This window comes from Gobio gobio (genome assembly GCF_949357685.1).
Source record: "Gobio gobio genome assembly, chromosome: 19".
Taxonomy (NCBI): Eukaryota; Metazoa; Chordata; class Actinopteri; order Cypriniformes; family Gobionidae; genus Gobio; species Gobio gobio.
Genome location: NC_137112.1, coordinates 44619970 through 44642671, shown reverse-complemented (window position 1 = coordinate 44642671; position 22702 = coordinate 44619970). Strand labels below are relative to the sequence as shown.

At 37.9% G+C, this 22702-nt stretch overlaps 1 protein-coding gene across 1 annotated transcript in view; it reads right to left on the bottom strand.

Moving 5' to 3' along the window:
• The window catches only part of cdk18 (cyclin dependent kinase 18), a 93586-nt gene that overhangs the window by 40860 nt on the left and 30024 nt on the right, over positions 1 to 22702 (bottom strand). The window contains exon 2 of the mRNA XM_079844819.1: positions 17941 to 18076. Coding sequence (XP_079700945.1) covers positions 17941 to 18058 — 118 coding nt within the window. The 5' untranslated portion in view covers positions 18059 to 18076. The remainder of the gene's footprint in view (positions 1 to 17940; positions 18077 to 22702) is intronic.

The following is a 22702-nucleotide window of genomic DNA, read 5'->3' as shown; positions in this document are numbered from 1 at the left end:
TATAATGAATGGATGCACTTTTATGGCTTCAAATTTTGGCCTGCCATTATAAAGCTTGGAAGAGCCAGGACATTTATTAATATACTGTAACTCTCTGATTGTATTCGTTTGAAAGAAGAATGTCATATACACCTAGGATGACTTGAGCGTGAGTAAATCATGGGGTCATTTTCATTTTTGGCTGAACTATCCCTTTAGGATATTATTGGTCATTCAGCATTTCTGTAAAAAAATAGGTAGTAATTAATATTAAAAGATACTACTACTACTAATTCTACTACTAACAGTATACAACTCAATAAAGATTGACGAGCTGTTGGGTTCATGAATATTAATCACGTTGTCAGTGTTTGGTCGAACTGATTGTCTGAAATCAAAACAGGGACGGTTATAGATGAGCACCAGCCAATGAGAACCGGAGAAAACCAGCATATCTTCTGCTTGTTCTTAAAATCGGAATAATTCCAAACGAACAGGAAAATACAATAAAGAAGATTGTTTACATATAGCAAGTCGATTCTGCATGGTATGTAAGACTCTCTCTCTCTTTGTGTGTGAGAAACACAGCGCTCTCAGCAAAGTGACGGCGAATTGTGCGCCTTCACATTTTACGATATGTTGAATATAGGTACGCTGCGCATCCGTTGAGCTGAAATTAAATATAGCTTGACGGAGAGCGAAACTCTCAAGCGCAGCGAGTGAAAATATATCTATGCTAAACTTATTCTTGACCTCTAACACACACACTGGTGAGTAAAATCTAAGAATTTATTTGCCAATGGCTAATGATAAATATAATATCGCCCATATTGAAGATTTGGTCGCATATGCGAGTGATTTACTTGCATTGTAGAGGGTTGCAAGCAACACTATATATATTGCACAGATGAGAAGAGTAACTATTGGAGTAGAAAATGGAAGCAAAGCCTTGCAGTTTGACCCTTTGTAGTAGCTCCCCAGTGTCTGTGAATAGGTCAAAAGGAATAGTAGATATGTCTAACAACAACTTAACTTTGCGAAATTGCGAATTTCCTGCGCTCTGTCCTGAAATGACTTCCCGTGCACCCAGACCTGCACTAGTGTTTGTTTGTGCCCTGCTAGTAGGCTACTGTCGACCCTGGATGTTTTCGGAGTATGTGTGTTTCCTATTTCAAGAAGGCCTCCGGACTCAGACAGTCTTCTACCCAGACCATTTTCTCCCTTTGGACTCCAGCCGAGTCTGTCTAAACTCACCTATCAGGTCTATAAAGAGCCTTCCTACATCTCTGTGAACTTCCAAGAGCTCTAACCTCCCTTGTGGAATTGTATCTGAGGCTTGTATCTATATCAAAGGTATCCCATGAGTCCCGTGGGGGCATAAAACAGCTGGTGAACTAGTAGCTGCTGTGTGAACGTGAATTAGTTTGGGATATTCCAATAGTGATGTGGTATTGCTAGGCAACTGGAGAAAGATTAAAAGAAAATCATCATTTACTCACTCAAAACATATACACCTGTTCACACCAAGAATAAAAACTGTAACGATAACTATTAAAGAGGTCCTATAATGCACATTGTTACAAGGTGTAAAATAAGTTTTTGATGTCCCCAGAGTGTGTATGTGAAGTTTTAGCTCAAAATACCCACAGATAATTTTTATAGCATGTTAAAATTGTCGCTTTTTGAGGGTGAGCAAAAACGCGCCATTTTATGCTGCATTCACACCAAACACAGACAGAGCGTCAAAATCGCGTCTACCGCGTCTAGTTGGACGCTTGAACATTTTGAATCCATTCGCACGTCCACAGCGAGCGTTTAAAGCGAAATAGACGCGCATTCAAGGCGCTCCAGGAGAAATGCGTCATAAAACACCACTCTGCCTCTTTTCATTTTCATAAAAAATTTATATTAAACATTAATAGCCACACAAAAGTGGTCCAGGCAACGCACTACCTACGTTATCTTCACTGCATGTATATTTAAATATCCTAAAAAATAAAGTTATGAAACTTCCCTTTGCCCTCAGTCAAAACTATTTGGCAGACAACAAATTATAGATTCACGACACCAAAGATCACCCATTAGATCCACACAAGACGAACCACTACAGGACATCAGAGCCAGTGGCAAAGATTAGAAGGACTGGCCGAGGAAAGGCTGCTCTCGCCGGGGTTAATGAGCGCTGAGCGCCCGGTGATCCACTGGATCTTACAACTCCAAAACCGCAAGATACATTTTTTTAAATAGGCGCTCTCTTTATAAATAAACCACAGATTTGAGCTTTAAACAACTACATTCTCTCCTGTAAAAGTCTTAACTAAATTACAGTAGTATTTTTTAAAATATGCGCGGTTTCTCATCACGTCACTTTAACACGTGACAGCATCAAGCAGGCTCCTGATTGGTTAAAGCGGCACGAAAAGACCAAAGTTCAGATTTTTCAACTCGGGCGTCAGACGCTTCAAACGAGCGAATGCACAAAAAGCACCAAATAAAATCACTCGCGCAAGACGGTCGATTTGCGTCATTCGCACGAACTGGACGCGTGAATGAGGAGGAATCGCGTCCACCGCGCCGCACCAAACGCCTCCATCACACAGCAGGACCTCCAGACGCGCGTCAAAGCGCCTATCCATTGACTTAACATTGAAATCACTCGCTCCTGACGCTCTATTCGCGTTTGGTGTGAACGCAGCATTAGTGTGTCCCTTTAAATGCAAATGAGCTGCTGCTCCCGGCCCCCTTTCAAGAAGAGGGCGGAGTTTCAAGAGCTCGTGTTAGCAGCTCTGATTACCTCACACAGACACCCAATGAAAATGTGAGAAAGCCTTTTATGCCTTTTACACAGACAATGATGGAGAGACTCACAAAGAAGTGACAAAATGTAGAATGCAACAGGACGTTTCTGAATGGTTAGTTGATGAATTTATGTAGCTGATGTGGAGTTAACTATCTTCAAGTCATCGATTAGCATATTCCGTCATGGAAATCTATAAATCGCTCGTGTAAGATGCCTGCTGAGCCAGAGAATATCTGCTGCATGAAGATAGAACAGGTATAGTTTAGTTTCATCTTGCTTTTATGACATGCTATTGCATTTGTGTTAGGTACTGTATTGCAATTAATGTGAAAAGACGGATGCGACAGCTTGAGCAGACTCCTAAATGTGCTCTAACGTTACTACAACAACTTTTCCTCTTCTCAACATGGCCTTTTTTGAGATAACAATAGGGGAAACAAAGACACATGAATCTGTAAAGCAATAAAATCAAGATTCTACATTATACTTATATCACAAATCAATCATGTTTTTAATACATCAAGTATCCTTTTCAACAGCTTAGATGTCTTTACAGCTTTTCGATTGTTCTGTATTGTAGTTAGAGAGTCATAAAAAATCTTCCAGTCAGTGGAAAATAGTCTGCCAGTTGGTACAGTCGTTATATATTTTGCTTTATGTATATGATTTCCCTAATCTAATAAGAAGTTTAATTATATTATCCATTTCCAATAAACCAGTATCACAATCCATAAATAAGACCATTACATCAGTTATATATCAAACTTGTAAAATAACTCAAAAAGAAACCAAGAAACTTGGGACCAAAATAATTTGGTATAATATAATTGAATTTCCTCTTTACAAAAACTGCATAATGGTGAAAACCCTTCTTTAAATGTACTAATAAAATGTTACATGGATAATATCTGTTTACTATTTTAAAGTGGTTTTCTTTGACTTAATTAGGTATTACATATTTATATCTGAGCACAAATTCTGAAAAACAAGGGGGTGATAATCCTGTTTCCACTTCACCATTGCCTTAGGTGGAGCACTTTTTTTAATTTGTTAATATTCTTCTGATATACATATTATTATTTTTTTTAATCCCTAATGTAAAGGCCCCCAACAGTCAGAGTAGGAAGAGAACCAATTACAGGGTTAAACATCTTTTCATTTTTTATGACATGGAGTAGTTTCGGGGAGATACAATGAATGAGTTTTATATATATATTCCTTAGAAGATACATATGTCCCAAGATGATTAACAAATTCATTGTAATTATATAGGTCACCTGACTGATTTATCAAGTCTGTAACAAAAATGAAACCTTTGTTGAAAACAATCGTTCCAAATTTATTGGTATATATTGATTATTCCAAATGACACATGAATGGGGAGAGAAATGGTGTTTGTGGACTTATTTCCACGCATTCACAGATTGTTTGTGAAAATTAGACAATTTAGTTGGGAGTTTAATGCATTTAAAATCACAAGCAAGTAGAAAATTAAGATCAGCGCATTTTTTTGAAGATTAGATTGGGAATAAAAGAACCATGGAAAGTTATTTTCACAAAGACAGTGCTTGATTCAATTAATTGTAAATATATTACTGATAGTGTCGTCTTTTGTTTGTTGTAGTCCTTAAAATCATAATCAAGTGGACGATATTGTTCTGTTTATCCCAAGTGCGCGTTTTGCAGTTTTGACGTCTGCCGCTTTAAATGCTCAAGCTCTGAAAGCAGGATGGATTCTGATTGGCTGCCAATTGGTGTAAATGGGCTTTAAAGAACCCCTCCACAATTTTTTTGAAAATAGGCTCATTTTCCAACTCCCCTAGAGTTAAACAGTTGAGTTTTACTGTTTTCGAATCCATTCAGCCAATCTCCGGGTCTGGCACTTTTAGCATAGCTTAGCTTAGATCTTTGAATCTGATTAGACCGTTAGCATCTTGCTCAAAATGACCAAAGAGTTTTTCCTATTTAAAACTTGACTCCTCTGTAGTTACATTGTGTACTAAGACCAATGGTAAATGAAAAGTTGCGATTTAATAATCAAGGAACTTTGCTGCCGTCCCATGGGTGCAGCGGCACAATGATATTACGCAGCACCTGAAAATAGTCCCCAGAACGCTCCCTGTGCAAGCAGGTTGTCAATTTGGTTATGTTTACGGAAGTTGGCCTATTTTCAGGCGCTGCGTAATATCATCTGTCTTAGTACACGATGGAACTACAGAAGAGTCAAGTTTTAAATAGGAAAAATTTCGAAACTCTTTGGTCATTTTGAGCGAGATGCTAACGGTCTAATCAGATTCAATGATCTATGCTAAGCTATGCTAAAAGTGCTACCGCCAGACCCGGAGATCGGCTGAATGGATTCGAAAATGGATGTTTAACTTTAGGGGAGTTGGAAAATGATCCTATTTTCAAAACTAGTGGTGTGTTCCTTGTAACGGTCTTTCACAAAAGCGGATGTTTTGCTAAATGTTTACTTACAAGAAAAAAATATAGTGAAAAGTCCTCTGGGTTGCAACATCATGAGGGTGAGTAAGTGATAACATTGTTTCATTTCCTTTATTCAAAAGGAATTCAAATTTTCTTCTATACGTTCATTCCGGGCCTAACTTCCTTTTTTCAAGTACATCCCCTGTTCGGGAACAAAAGCTCTCAACACATTAATAATGCAGAGAAATCGAGCTGTCATTGAAACAAAGGTGGCTCAGTGGTTGAGGTGAATGACTGATAAGACGTGTTACTGTACCCTTGTGCTTTTGAACCTTTCTCTGGGGTGGTGATTAAAGATCTAGCTTGGTAACTGGAAGGTTTGCAGGTTTGAACCATGAGAGGCTGCTTGTAAAGCTACATTTACTCTTCACTAAGCCAGTGATATTTTGCTTCATTATGAGGTTACAGGTGGTGCACACACTCAGCTAATTATACAGAATTGATTTTAGTGTCCAGTTGAAAGTAGGTCATCCGATATTAGGCAAATTGTGTCGAAATGCTTTGACCCACTGGACCAGAATTCATTATGCAGAAAACTATTAGACTTCCTCATTTAAGAGTGAATTAATAATAGAAGGTGGAAGGCTAAATATTTGGACTAAAAGCCCTTTCATGAAACTTGTTAGCCTGACGTCGTCATACTCAATTCTAGTCAGAATATGAGTCTGCTCCTGCTCCACTGGGCTGTGATTTATGGGATGTGTTTCAACCGAACCAGGAAAGTAAATGCCTCTGCACTCAATTGGATAGACCTACAACCAATCAGAGCAACGAAGCGGCACATAGTTGTCAACTAAACTGCACGCACGCTAGAAGAAGTAGAAGAGGAAGATGAGTGTAAACGATCTTTGCCGGTGTTGTAAAAATAATCTAAGGATACACGGAGTACTTACCAAAACGATCATCATTTTTGAGAGAAATAGTAAAGGTGAATGCAAATACGAACAAGTTCTCCGTTTAGGATTAGAACAAATTCAACCGAAGCGCTCTTTGGTGACGTGGATGATTACGTTACTGTTTATCATCTGTCCATCATCGTATAAAGCCCGCCCTGACAATTTGATTGGTCTGAACAGCTCTGGCTCCAGCATCGTTGCTCCACAACGGATCAAGTCCAGACCGAACTTCCCGACCTCAATTGTTGTGGGCGGGGCTTAGTTCGGCTGGCATCCAGGCTAGCGACTTGTGTCAGGGCTTCTCAACATAACCACAATGCACTGCTTACACCTCCGTATGTTTGTTTAGGTTGTTAGTAGGAAGGTCGTACAATTGTTCTCAGTAAACCTTGAAAATACAGAGCAGAGTCATGCACGGGTGAATATTGCTGAAACGGGTGAAAAACATCCTAACTGTGTCGGATACGGGTGCGGGTCGGACAAGGGAGAAACACGGGTCTAAACACGGGTTTTAAACAGTCATGTGCAAACGAATATATATATATATATAAAATATATGCATATATTTTTTAGGAACACATCTACAATATACATGCATTTCAAGTTGATAAAATAATTTCAAATCCATATCAGTTTATTTGTGGCCGCGCGGCGGGGCTCCCAGGAGAATCACAACCGCGTGCGCGCGATCTACCTGCACTACAGTCATTCGAGATGGATCCTGAGGAGTTGAAGAAAAGATAGCCGCAAATGTGGAACTTCATCGCTGAGGAAGCACGCAGATAACTGTGGTAACAAACCAAGCACAAGTAGTTCTATCGAACAGTATTTTTCAAAAGGGGACAGAACTGAATGTGCCTCGTAGAGATGATAAGGACACATAACCATGTTTGACAACTTCGGCTGAAGTTGTCCTTGTGTTAATGGTCGTGTAATACCTTCAGTAGGCTGGCAATAAACGTTTTTGTAAGTGTGTCTATAATTGTAGTGATATGCTAAACTGATTTTATTGCGGGTGTGGGTCGGGTGTGGGTTCTATTTTAAGCGGGTCGGGTCGGGTGCGGATTTTAATTAGTGCTGTTGTCGGAAAAACGGGTCGGATGCGGTTTTTAAGCACTGCCGGTACGGGTGGGTGCGGATTTACAAAATCGGACTCTGATACAGAGACCACTTAACATTGAGAAATCTTAATCTATAAATCTAAATCTCAACTCTTAATTTTTTCCAGAGCTATATATACATATATGAACATATTTTATAAATACTGTTTGGCATGAGTACGATGTTCATGAAATAAGGCCCCGTCCACACAGAGACGCATTTAGCTGTACATGTAACATTTTTGTGTCATGTCAACGTTTCATCCAGACGGATCTGGCGTTTTAGGAGCCTGAAACCAGGTCCCAGAGTGGATAAATTTGAAACCGATACCCTTGCGTTTTTGTGTGTACAGCCAATCCGTATATTTTGTGAAACGTTGATGTCATCACACCATGTCCCACACGGTAAAGACTAGATGGGATACAGCTACAGCCACTGGGCATCAATATTGCGTCATTTAAATGCTGCATTTGCATTATTGTGAAGGTAGGTTTAGGGTTGGGGTAGGTGTCGGCGTTAATAAAACACAATCTGGTAAGTTTTTCGTGAGATTTTGCCTCACTTCTGACCTTTGCTGTACCCCTTCTAGCCACAACTCTTCTTCTCTGTTTTTAGTGTATCTCTGTGGCAGAATTACGCAGATATTTCATGAGACGAGAAAAAAAAAATCGGATAGGGAAAGCTCTGGCTTCGTATGGATGTGGCCTAAGTCTCATGCTTACAAGGCTGCATTTATATGACCAAAATACCGTAAAAATAATAAAATTGTGAATATCTATTTGAATATATATATATTTGAAAATTTAATTTATTAATATGGAGGCAAAGCTGAATTTTCAGCATCATTACTCCAGTCTTCAGTGTCACATGATCCTTCAGAAATCATTCTAATATGATGATTTGGTGTTCAAGAAACATTTCTGATAATTATCAATGTTAAAAACAGTTGTTCTGCTCCCTCCGGTGCGAGGAAGACCCGTTTAGATATGCTCTGATGGGTAAAACGTCTAGAGAACGCCCTCAAGTTAGGCCAAGAAGATTTGTCTGTAAGGGTACTGTCTAAACGCACAGTTACCTGACAAATATATTTAAAGTGAACATGACTTTCCATTTTCTTCCACCCCAGATAGGGGATTTCATCTTTATTTTATATTTTATTTTAATTCCTATTATAACTGTTATACTATATATATTTTTATTTTATTCACTTATGACTATTTTAACTTAATTTCTGTGTAAAGCACTTTGAATTGCCACTGTGTATGAAATGTGCTATAAAAATAAACTTGCCTTGCCTTAATATTTTTGGATTAAGGATTATTTGATTTAATAGAAGGTTCAAAAGAACAGCATTTATATGAAATAAAAGTCTTCTACTGTCATTTTTGATAAATGTAATGGATCCTTGATGACTTTAAACAATCTTACCCCAAACTTTTGAACAGTAGTGTACAGAAATAAAACCGTTTAAACTTTTGAGTGTTGCGTTACAAGAGCCTCAGGTCCTCGCTGGTCTAGTTATTTTTCTCCTGATGTGTGTACATGAATAAAAGCTATTTTATGCACACCTGAACACCTGGTTCCTTGTTGTGGTGTTCGTATGATTGTTTTGATTCGTACCTCTGAGCGAAACCATCTAGACGCTTCAATCCTTAACGTTTTTCATCGGAAATGAACACCCTTTTCATTCATGCCTTGCCAGAGGGCCACACGACAGCTGGTGGTTATTTCGATGGCTGTCTCTAAATGAGATGCCTCTCCTTTCAATTCTGCCTAACAAACATTACATTCATCCTTTTGCGGTATAAACTACTCAATGAGATTTAGTGTGCTTATAAAAGCCATCTTGCTGTGTGTGTGAATGTGTGTGGGTGTTTCTGGGTCTGTAATTATGTTCGAACCCTCCAAGGAGTCTGTCGAAAAAGCCATTTTGGAAGCATTATCATTAAATATAGCTTACATTTTTGTGGTAATCAAGAAACACTTGTTAACTAAAAGACTGCCGCCAACATTTGCATGATGGCTCCATCATGGGTGTCTCTCCATGGAGAATTACTCTGTTGCACCTCGATCAGCGATACATCACGGATATAACGAGATAATGGGGGTAGATGTGCCGGCAGGGAGGAAATATGAGGTCCGGCTCCCTAACGTGACTCGGATCGCTTTCTTCCACATTAACCTTGCGATAATTGAGTTCTAATAATCTTAGGTATATAAGCGAGTACATTGGAACGAAGGGTTCCATTTCTCAAGGCGCTTCTGACGCCTTTTTCCATCCCGACCTGCTGACGTTTCTCCTGCCACGCTTGGCTTGGAGGTTCATTTGCAGCTGGAGGGAAGGGGATGGGGTAAATAGAAGAAAACTGCTCTTGCGTCTCCTCCCCGCCTGTCCTCGGATGCGCTCTCTCCTTCCAAACTCCAGCTGTCTCCACCGCTGCCGTCTCTCCCGGGGGTGGAGGAAGTAACAGCGCGCCGTACCCTCGGCCAATCAGAGCAGCTGGTCCGTGTTGGGGGGAAAAATGTGGCGTTGTGGAAACAGCTGCCTCAGACAGACAGCTGAGGAGCCTGATTGCTCCCCAAACAAATGTTTTGTTCCCTGCATTCAACCAGGTCCAAATCCCCGTCCTGCCATGCATGGGCCGAGGGTTCATCGCCCATTTTCGCTTCTGAGTATGAGTTTATTCAGTCTTGTGTAACCAAACTTTTGACTTCAACAAAGTCTGATTCACCACACAGCCAGTTCTGACTAAGAACCGCTAGATTAGACCGGAAGAGACACAGTTTGTTTTGTTTTTTACATGCCGTTTACGGTGGATTTATCTGATTTGATGTCACAAACCTGCTGTTACGGTTTGTGTGTTGGCTGTGGGCTTTGGTCGAAGGGCGTTTTCAGACCTATAAACCTATTTTGTGTTTGCAAAAGTTATGTTTTTTTGTGGGCGGAGCCTACCTGGTAGCAGAAAATGACTTGTCTGACAAGCCAGAGCCACATCGAAATGTTGGGTCTGGGAACTCACCATTGGCAGGGCTCAATCCGAGGGGCGGGATAAACGGTTGTCTTTCAAATTCCCTCTGCACGCAATAGGATAGCGCTACAACCAGCCAAAGCAATGAAGTAGGAGAAGCGGAGCTAGTTGATAGATTAAACTTTCGCCGTATACGGTCGGCTAAACTCCGAACACATCCATCTGCCTTTCTTAAGAATAACTACAGTGCTGTTCTTTCCTCGAAGAAAAGCTTAAAGGGATAGTTCACCCAAAAATGAAAATTAGCCCATAATTTACTCACCCTTAAGTCATCCTAGGTGTATATGACATTCTTCTTTAAGGCAAATAAAATTGGAGTTATATTACTAAAGTCCAGGTTAATCCAAGCATTAGAATTGGATTAATAGTTGCTCTGTTTTTGTCGAAGGCCATAAAAAGTGCATCTGCCCATCAAATAACGTGCTCCACGTAGCTCTGGGGTGTTAAGGCCTTCTGAAGCGAATCGATGCGTTTGTGTAAGAAAAATATCCATATTTTTCAAACTTTATAAAGTAAACTTTCAGCCGACTGCCTTCCCTGTTCAATATATGGAAAAATTGTTGAAAGTGCCTCTGCCGATCGAAAGACTAACGCGACCAGGTCCGCTCGTCATGACGTCACGTACGCATCTTGAGTTTCACTTTCAACATTCAACACTTTTCCACAGAAGGCGGTCGGCTGAAAGTTTACTTGATAAAGTTTTAAATATGGATATTTTTCTTACACAAACGCTTCACAAGGCCTTTATTAACACCCCGGAGCCGCGTGGAGCACGTTATTTGACGGACAGACGCACTTTTTATGGACTTCAAAAACAGAGCAACTATAAATCAAAATCTAATACTTGGATTAGCCTGGACTTTTGTAATATAACTCCGATTTTATTTGTCTGAAAGAAGAATGTTATATACACCTAGGATGACTTGAGGGTGAGTAAATTATGGGCTATTTTTCATTCCCTATCCCTTTAACTCCAAGTCTTCCAGAGTTGCAGCCAAAGCAGATTCGAAAGACCGCTGTTCGCCAGCTTCTTTGTTTACGAGTAGCACGCGGAACCGCCACAACTCTGCCGTCATTATGTTAAGCCCGCCCACCGACTCTATACACAATGTGATTGGCCTGACCAGAGTTTGTTTTTTCCAGCTCGCAAGCCAACGGAGAGTTGCTAGACTCCCTGGCTGCAAATTAGATTTGCTGCCGCTAGGGTGCGTCTAGATTTCTAGGCTAGAAAATGACAGTAATGACAATTCTGCAGTAGAAATCTGTGGAAGCCACAGAATAAAAGACAAAAAAAGTTAATTTTGAGTTTATATCTCACAATTCTTAGAAGGATAAACAGAATTGTGAGAGATAGTCGTTATTCTGACTCTTTTCCCCTCAGAATTGTGATCTAAAAACTCACAATTGTGAGTTATAAAGTCCTAACTGGGAGATATAAACACACAAATGCAAGAAAAAGAGTTATGAATTGTGAGATAAACATGTTATAGGCTATGTTTAAAAGTTATGTAAAATGTTATAGGTTTAAATATTAGTTCATGCTGTAACTATGTATGCATGTCCCCTATGAACCTCATATGTGAATATTATGTAGACTTGCTGTTTACATCAAATTCCTGCTTTAATAGTAGACTAATCATTGCAGGGTTTCATCAGTCCAGTCTGTGACTTGCAACATAAACGTCTGCGTTTAGCTTTATAGGGTGTCTTCAATGACGAAATTCAATAAAAATGAAGACCATGTTTTTTTGCATTCTGATTCTGACATACAAAGGCACAACAAAACATTTTTTTGCTTATGCTGTGGATTTTACCCATTTTCCTTCACTTGTTACGCTATTTTTCTGCAGCCACTATGCGCTCGCAGCTGTTGAGCCAGGATTAAGCCTTAGTTCAATTAGGACATTTAAGAATCTTTAATAAACATGCCTTAGAAAAAAACATTTCTGGTGTGTATCTTGAGATAAAACAATGGCATTGACATATTATAAGATATGCCAGTTTAAGTTGATTTCAGTTAAAACCGCTCAAACATGCGTTTTAGTCTGGGACTAGCTTAAGCCTTGTCTGTGAAACCAGGGGCTAATTGGTTTGTATCTGTTGCAAAATGGACTAAATTGTCACAAAGTTGCATTTTCTCCTTGCTATGGTTTATTTTCACTGGGCAACATTTAAAAATGTAACACATTTTGAGTCTTATCTTTGGTCAGAATGCTGTTTACACTAGGCTGTTCAAACATTTGCAGTCAGTAAGATTTTTAAAAAAAAGTTTTTTGAAAAATCTCTTATGCTCACCAAGGCTGCATTTGTTTGATGAAAAATACAGTAGTAATGTTATGAAACATTATTACAGTTTGAAAAACTCTTGTAAAAGATTAGAGGATTAAGTCGTTCATGACAGACGTGTGAAAAGTTAATTGGATGAAAACAATAGAGTATGAATTAAGCAGTTGAAAGACTAGTTAGTGTACTGCAAGTATGTGTTTTACAGGCCAATAACATAATGATAGGATCTTAGCATTTGCTAAAAACACATGACATGCCATACAATATGCTTCATAAAATGCATAATTTTAGAGATTTCATCCTCATATTTGAAATGAAGCATGACCACACTTGTGGCTTCACTTTAGTTGCGGTTATAAGTTGTTATACTACATTTGCATTATTTTATACATTTATTTTTATTATTTTTTATTTTTGTTTTAATGTTTGAGCCTATATATCTCCATATTTATAACAGTCTGAGTAATTCGGAGTCTTGAATTGTAAACTCTTAAGCTTTCTAGATATGTTACATTTGTGTATATTCGGAAAGACTTGCGAGCAGCAGCCTTTTTATTTTGGGTATGTCAAAATGTCCCTCTTCCCAAAATGGGGGGTGACAGGCAAGGGGTTAATAATTTTTTTAATGTTATTTATTTCTGTGATGGCAAAAAATGAATATACTGCCATTACATTATTGCTGATTTGGTGCTCAAGAAACATTTCTTATTATCAATGTTGAAAACAGTCGCGCTACCTAATATTTTTGCATAAACTACAGATTCTTTGATGAATAGAAACCGAGAACAGCGTTTATTTGAAACACAGTAGAAAGTAAACATTATAAATGTATTTAGTGCCACTTTTGATCAATTTGATGCATCTTTGCTGAATAAAAGTATTAATACTCATAAATATATTGACATTTTTCAGTTTGAATAGGAATTAGGGAAACAATAAGTCTGGTAAACAATATCGCTTGGCGCCTACTGGGCATTTTCAACTATGCACAAATTTGTACACTTGGAAATGCATTCTATTTACACCAATCATGTTTAGATTTTAATGACCACAACAAGAATATTCAGTGACAAACAAAAAAATGACACCAAATAATGAAGGGTGGAACTTGCTTTGATTGTGAATTACAGTGACATTCTGACCCACAGATTTCATAAGATCCCTCAGGTGCTGTATGTTAATGGTGATCAGCATACTGTATCTATTACAGAAGTTCCAGAGTTCACTGTAAATCAGACTGAGATGACAATCACACTGGGATCTGCACCAAAATATACCTGAGACCATCTTTGGATCCGCATCCCAAGCACAATGTTCATATATAAACCAAACTAATAAAGATTTGTATGATTGCTTGCTTGCTCCCAAAATATGGTGCATTTTTGTTCCCATGAAATTGATTGGAATTCCAAATAAAGTGTATAAAGACTCATTCTTTAGAGTTAAACAAGATTCAGACTAGCCAATAACAAGCATTATCGATTTATATTTCAAGGCCGCAGGAGTGCGAAAACCCCTGTAGATCTTTCACAGAGTCTTAAATTCTTTAAGTGGTCCTACTTGTAGTCTCTCCCTTGAAATTCGATTTAATATTGACTCGAGAAGGCGTTCAGACCGTAGAGCTGACAGCAGAGCAGAATAGTACTATTACCTCTGCATTAATAATGCAGGCTCAATGATAACCACCACTGCAATTTGTGAGTGAAGAGCGAAGACGCTGGAGACTCAGAATCCTGTTTCCTCCTCATCTTCTCTGGAGCGGCCCTGACCGCCCAAGGTCCTCACAGGCCTCTAGACTCATCTCTCTCCCATCTCTTGGAGAGGTTATCAAACTCTTATGGGCTGCTAACTCTCATCTTTGTGAGTCCCATGCCTTTTGCGAACAATCCAAAGGGCTTCAAATCGAGACAAGGTAGCCTCAGTTGGCTTTAAAACTGACACTGTTTACTTTCTTAACAAAGGTTCTTGATTGTATAAAAAAGAGTTTGAATAGGTTTTGAATGTCTTTAGTTGACGTACAGAGTTTGTTAAACCATTGGGGTCACATGGATTACTTTAATGATGGCTTTACTTCCTTTCTGGGGCTTGAAAGTGGTAGTTGCTTACATAGATAAACATAATAAAGGCTAGATGTCTTATGGCGGAGTCTCTAACGTCATCACCGGCGGCCATCTTGTCACAGGCAGGGCTCTGTGGTACCTGATGTAAGGTGAGTGATCTGCACTGAAATCTTGACGAATTTACAAATGGTTTGGTTTCTTACAAACGTTATTAACGTGGCTATAATTCTGGATGCTTGAACAAATTATGAATAATTATTCATAAGTGTGCAGTGTCATTACATCTCTGACATTTATAACAAACCAAACAGTTTGAAAATCGGTAGAAAATTTAGCAAGTTATGGTTATTTAAAAAGTACATACACCATTAAACACAATGTTACGAGTGAGCGAGCTGACTGTGACAAGATGGCCGCCAGGTGCGGACGTCGACCTCCATTGGCCAGCAGCGCGGACGAGACATCTAGCCTTTATTATGTATATCTATGGTTGCGTAGGCTGTCAATGTAGAGACAGAAAGCTTTCGGATTTAATTAAAAGATCTTAATTTGTGTTCCGAGGATGAACGAAAGTCTTGGAAAGGTTTGGAATGACACGAGGGTGAGTAAATAATGGCATAATTTTCATTTTTTGGGTGAACTAACCCTTTAACAGGAACAAAGCTGTCTTTTTTATAATATGTAATTAAAATGTATAGTTCATTTTCCACCTCTGAATATTTTTTTTTCTATCCTGATGAACTTATCAAGGCTGCATGGTGTGAGAAAAAGAATATGAACCAATAATAGCTCACTTTTCAGGATCAAATATGATATTATGAATAGAAAGTTCAAAAGAACAGCTTTTACTTCAAACTGAACTTTTGTTACATTATAAATGTCTCTTATCAAATTGACGCATTCTTGGTGTATAAAAGTATGAATTTCTTAAAACAATATTAATAACCCCACACTTTTGAACACTTTTGAATTGGTTTAGCTCATTTCCCAATTTTAAAAATAGCTAGAGAACATCTCTCGGGGTTAATTGTGGCTTTCTTTCTGGCAATCAGCATTACTTTTTCAGTTTGAGTGGGAACCAGTGCCATGAAGTCTGGAAAAATACTGCTAAAATAGGTTTTGAATGCCTTAAGTTGATTTTAAAGGAACACAGTTGTCTTTTAATCAAAATGTAATACTTTTTCCACCTCTGAAACAACTTTTCTGTCCTAATGACAGAATTTCTGTCCACAGCTTGGCTTGTGGAAAATATTATTAACAAATAATAGCCCACTTTTCATAATCCATTCAAAAACTGACATATACCCATATAACCCCTTTTAATAACACCCCCATTTTGGCAAGTGGGGCATAAATGACATACCCAAAATAAAAAGGTTTCTGCTCATAAGTCTTTCTGAATAGACACATAACCAAAATATGTTTAAAGCCAACACTTGACAGTTTACCGTTCAAGACTCAGACTGTTATTAATATGGAGATACATAAGTTCAAACATAAAAAAACAAAGGTAACACTAGATTAAGGTTCCCTTTGTAAAGGGTTTATAAAGGTGTCTGTTAATGACTAATAACTCATAAATCGTTGATAAGCCCATATAACAGCATGAATAAAAAGACTGACTTTAACGCAATGCCTGCCAAATAGTGAGCCATTTTTAACTCACATGTTATAAATTCTTAATAAATGTATTTATTTACAGTTATTTAACTCAATATCAGATTCCTGATTTATTTCATTCAGCAAAAATAGAATATCATACTGAGACTGAAGGGTGTTGTATTTGTGGTTTTCTCATTAATATGATAGCCACTTTTCTTAGAATGTTCCTTACCAGAGGTTACTGTCTTACCCATGATATTCAACAAAAAGCTCATGCCTATCAGTGTATAAAAACTGATCTCTTGATGAGATATTAATAATGAATATTTTAATTCCAATATTAGTTAATTGCGAACCTTAATGTAGGGTCGACACTTGCGAACCATGTATTAATTAGCTACAAACATTTATAACCTGTGAAAGTGGAAACCTGTGAACCTGTTCCCTTCAGGAATCTGGTATTGAGTTAAATAAGTGTAAATAAATACATTTATTAAGTATTTATAACATGTGAGTTAAAAATGGCTCACTATTTGGCAGGCATTGCGTTATAATGTTATAATTTTATTCATGTAGTTATAACCGCTTATCAACGATTTACAGTGCATTTGTAAATTAGTTATTAGTCATTAACAAACACTTTTTTAAACCATTTACAAAGGGAACCTTAATGTAAAGTGTTTCTAAAATAAAATATTCAGAATATCGTTTTAGTATACAAATATTATGTGGCTGTGGTGTAGCATCTTAGAAACGCAATAAAATTGAAGCCACAAGTCCGCTCATGCTTCATTTCAAATCTGAGGATGTCTAAAACTATGAATTTTATGAAACATTTTCTAAGACCATTTCATGCGTGTTTTTAGAGAAGTCTAATAAAAGGCTAATAAAATATGTATCGCCCCCTGTAAGCTCCCTCTATTGTCTGATGTCTGGTGTGGCGAACTGCCCCATTCACATTTCTATTGTTCTCACTCGACAAACCTTTCACACCTCTGAGAACTAATATTCAATATTCTTTCATCATTATTCTTTTCTATTCTGTTTTTACATGAAAATATCACAATACAGAAGTTAAGTTGTGTGCAGTTTCTATTTTTTTTTTTTTTCTGGATTTATTAAATAAAAAAAAACCCATGAAAGGATTAACGGACCACAGAAAACTGGTTTGAAGTTGTTTTGAGAGGAAAAAATGTTTTTTGTTATTATAAATTCTTAATTATGCATGAAATTAATGAAAAACAAACAGTTCATGTTGTAGGATTAGACTAAAGCCCTGTTTGGACAGGACTAGTTTTCCCTTAGGAAGTCAGGTACTTTTGTGTTTTACAGAATTAGTTTTTTTTAATCTCTTCCAAATCTAACATGTCTGTGTTTTTTGGCTAACACAGGCGTCCTCTGAGAAATCGAATCCTGTCTGGATAGGACTATCTGTGATTATGGTATATTATTTACCCTTCCCCTCATTTATTTTCAACTTTGTCAGACCCAGATGAAGCTACATTTCTCACTGCAACACATGGCGCACTTTCATTATGGATTTAAACTTTTTTGGCAACTTTCTGGCTCGTAGCAGCCACAGGTATGATCCATGTAAATCACATATTTAAGTCTTGTTTATTTCACTGGGTTTCGTGATGCTCACATCCAGACTCTTGGACTTTGAATGGGAGATATGAATGCTGAGAGGAAAAGCGTACCATCATTGCAGCAAATGTTGAGCTGGTTTATCTGTTCTGTGAACTCGTTCTCCTCGATCGTCTCTGTTCGTGGCACGGAAAGTGAGAAACGCCTCTTGAAGTTCTTCATCTTGTTCATGTCGCTGGACCAGAAGTCCTGTGGAGGAAACAAGAACAGTTTGAGTTGTGTTATTTTATTGTTTTCGTTTCTGAAAATGAGAAGATTTTGTTGTGCTCTCTCTACATGAAAGCTGTCATGATATTAATGGGCTTTTGTGTTCTTTCAGAATTTAGTTGAATTAAACTGAGATTGACTCAATGTTTACAACTTCTTTTTACAAAGATTTGCCTCTTCTGTCATCGCTGGCTGCTTTAACGCTCTGTCAGAGAGCCAAGTTTGGTGTTGATTACACAAAAACTCCAGATTTTCCAAGATAAGTCTGCAGTCAAAAGTCAGATCTCAGTATATGAACTCAAATGGTCTGAGGTACTCTCCGCATTAATTGTACAGCTCTTGCGCTGTGTCCGAATATGCCTACTTCCATATGAAAAAACAGTATGTGGGCAGAGTAGCATGTCCCAATTTATAGTATTCATAAAACGGTTTCTGTGAAAAATAACCCGGATGACCTACTACACTAAAAAAAGAAGGTTCTATATGGCACCAAAAATGGTACTTGGCTCGTAATCATAGGGGAACATTTTTAAGAGCTATATAGCACCAATTTTGCTATATAGCACCCCCATCTTCAACGGTTCTTTGACTAAGGTGCTATATTCATAGTTATCACGTGTCGTCACACGCTTATAGGAACGCCCACCTGGAGGGCAAAACAAGGCTCTCCTCCATTGCCCGCCAGTCATTTTTACCAGGTTTGTAGTCAGTATTAATGCGGTAAGACAGTGATATTAAAATACCAAATTCAATATACACCTTATTGATGTTGCATACTTTGTACGGGAAAGCAGATTAACACAGAATATCAGTGCAACACAAGGTTTCTCATGAGGGGTTTTCCCCATCAAAACCCATTATAAAGAAAACATGTTGAGTTCATATTTTTGCCTCATCTACTCGCCTGTGTAAAGTATGCATCATCAAAAAGGTGTAAACTGAATTTGATCTTTTAAAATCACTGTTTTAGTGCATTACGACACTTTAAGTGTGGGTTGCACTAAGGATTTTTTTAGCCTGTCGTCAGTTCACCCTCCGTCTGCGGCTTGATCAGCTCTATAACGGTTTTACTGCGTAATTAATCTGTGTGTGTAAAGTGGTGCAACAACTCGATTTAAAATAAAACCCATATCAACAAATCCTTTAAACTTTGCTTAGGTGCTGCTCACCCTGTTGTGTTTTTCACGTTAAGCGTTTTAAAAATGTCCCGCCGTTTTCAGTGATTGAAATACTGCAGCAGGTGCTGTATATGGATCTCGTTCACATATTTTTGTTTTAAGATGGTAATTTGACAGGCTTGTGCTGTAGTTCTATAGAGTTCTATGGTGGTTTTGCCCTCCAAGGCTCCGCGACAGTCACGTGACTAAAAACTATAAATAGCACCGCTTACTATGGTGCTTTATAGCACCGCTACCATATACAGAACATGTTAAGATATGGTGCTATAAAGCACCAAAAGTGGTTCCTCTAGGATTACGACGAAGAACCATTTTTGGTGCCATATAGAACCTTTTTTTTTTTTTTAAAGTGTACTTCTGGCGAGATTATTAAGTGTGCATTTTATGGAGCATATCCCATGAGGCCACGGGAGAGGATTTGTGAATGGCAGTGAAGCAACGCAACTGATGTCGGCTCACAATGACAACATTCATACTACGCACATTCATAGAACTTGCTTTTCCTTCATCCTTCCCTCGCATCCTGTAACAAATCCTTCCCTCGCGGGTCAAAATGACCCAAAGCCCTAAAATTAAAAATGTTTTGGTCTAGAAAGCTTATATCATTGCATTTTTATTATATTTTTCATTTTATCATTAAATTATATAATTTAAGCATATTCTTCACATTCTTTTAACTTAAATTTAAAATAACTCCAATACATGCAATAACCAGCTCAAAATATCTCACTTTAGGCCAATTTGGGTCTCTCTGCCGACCTCTTGTGGAAAAAAAATTATATAATATGATATTTCATGACTCTTGCCACTAGATGGTAGCCTGGATGCCAGCCGAAATTAACCCCGCCCACAACAATTGAGGTCAGGAAGTTCAGATCCGTAGTGGAACAACTATGCTGGAACCAGAGCTGTTTGGACCAATGAAATTGTCAGGGCGGGCTTTATACGATGATGGACAGATGATCAACAGTAACGTAATCATCCACGTCACCAAAGAGCGCTTGGGTTGAATTCGTTCTAATCCTAAACGGAGAACTTGTTCGTATATGCATTCACCTTTACTATTTCCCTCAAAAATGATGATCGTGTTGGAAAGTACTCTGTGTATCCTTAGATTATTTTTACAACACCCGCAAAGATCGTTTACATTCATCTTCTTCTTCTTCTACTTCCAGTGTGCGTGCAGTTCTGTTGACAACTATGCGTCGCTCCGTTGTTCTGGTTGGTTGTAGGTCTATCAAATTGAGTGCAGAGGCATTTTCTTCCCTGGTTTGGTTGAAACACACCCCATAATCACAGCCCAGTGGAGCAGGAGCAGACTCATATTCTGACTAGAATTGAGTATGACGATGTCAGGCTAACTAGATGGCCTTATAGCTCTGTATGGAGCAGATGAACCGTTCCGCTGGGTCCTAAAGTCAGTACTCGAATGTATCTCTTCAGTATGCATTCAGATACACATGTAGACATTTATAAAATTAAATAAAAGTTTTAGCATTTTTAGGTTTTTCTATGTGTACTGAAGCATTCCTCGCATTCCATTCATTCCTAACAGGGTCAAAAAGCTTTAAAAGAGCAACCTCTGACCTTTTCTCTGAGTAGATACACCCTCAAAACAAAAATCTTCCTATGGGTCCAACATCAGTGCTTTCTATAGGGCACAAAAGAGATGATAGTTCTGGTGCAAGACATCTTTACTAACATTTTAAATGAATGAGGGTAAAATAGACCGTAAATTAATACACCACAAACGTGTAGATGATGTCCTTTATAAGTGATGAAGTGGTTTCTGTATGTATATGGACAGATTTAATAGATAATGATATTAAATCTCTTCACAGCTGAAGTTCAGGTCCGTCTCACTACAGCTCATCTAAATCTCCTCCTTTCTGCTCCTACGTTACTAGGCAGAGAGGTTGCTAAGGGTTCCAGTGCGGTTCGTTTAATTCCGGGTGCGAGATTGTGCTGTGTGCTTTACTAATTATTTTGAAAGTGGGAGACTAGCCAATACTCCCATTGCCAATTAGCGTCAGCTATCCCCAAAATAACTGTGTCTCAGAGCACCATTGTTTCTCAAATGACTCTGAAACAAAAAATAATCAGATAGATACTAGTGCTAAAAAGTTCCCTTGTCAGCCGTGAGGTTTTTCTCTCTCTCAAACTTGTTTTCTGCCTCGCACTCTCTCCCTCTCTTTGATTTATTGTGGTTGTTTTTTTGCTAAGGATAATGATTTAGTCTTCCTGTCTTTGAAACATGACTCTAATAAGACGATAATTTCTCCATGCAGTCCCATCATAGGGCTGATGAAATGCAGACCAGCGTCTGTCTGAATAATCTCATCATCTACCTCGGATTGATGGGAGGTTAACAGTTCTAGCATGGAACAACATTCTGCTCAGTCTTTCGTGTTTTGGTTTTGAACGAAACTCTTTGGTGGTGTTTTTCTCTTTTGAACAAATCGTTTAAATGAATGCATTCTGAAATCCTTAAATTTGTCAATTGACATAAATCCTGTCGTTATAAAATGAGTGCCACGGTGGCTTTTTTCTGCCTTCCAAGACTCACTGGACATGGGTAACCAAGCAGTTGATGACTTCCATAGTATACAATAATATCCACCTGAGATATCAGTATTCTAATATCGGTATTTGTCATTTTTCATGTCATGTCAAAAACAATAAATATATGTTATTCATATGTTATGCTATGTCCACTGTAGTGTACACCAGGACTACAGTTTAAAAAATATATATTATATATTATAGGATATATATAATAGATATAAGATATAATAGATATGAGATATATTACATGAATAGGCAAAAACAATGTTTTTTTTTTCACGTACTGTAGCAATCAATTTTTACTTTGTATAAAGATGATTCTCAACTATGTTATGAAATATATAATCAATTGATATACTATTTTTCTTTATGCAATATACGGGTAAAATTACCATAAATGGGTAGTCCCATTCAATACGATGTATCTAATTTGCAAATTAAAGTGTAATGAAAAAAGAAGTATAATAATGGGAGTGATAATTGGCAACATTTATATATGATATAATTGATTTCCCTATTCACTTGTTGTGTCTCTCAAAATGCCTGATAAACATCATTTAAGTTCTGGTGTCCTCTACAGTGTATGAAATCAATGTTCATATTTAAATTAGAAACCCCATAACATTTCCCTGAGATGTTGGTTTGTCCTCCTGGGACCCAGGAATAGACTTTTGTCCACTGTAGTGGACATTATATTTTAGTAAAGAGCACATCCAGGGCTTTTCAGAGATACCAAACTGCCTCTCCTTGGACTGACTGGACTAAAAATGACTGACATTAATTTAGTGATCACATTTTACACTTTGGAAATATGATATGTTGTAATTATTATTTAAATCTGACTCATTTTTAAATTGTTTGTCAT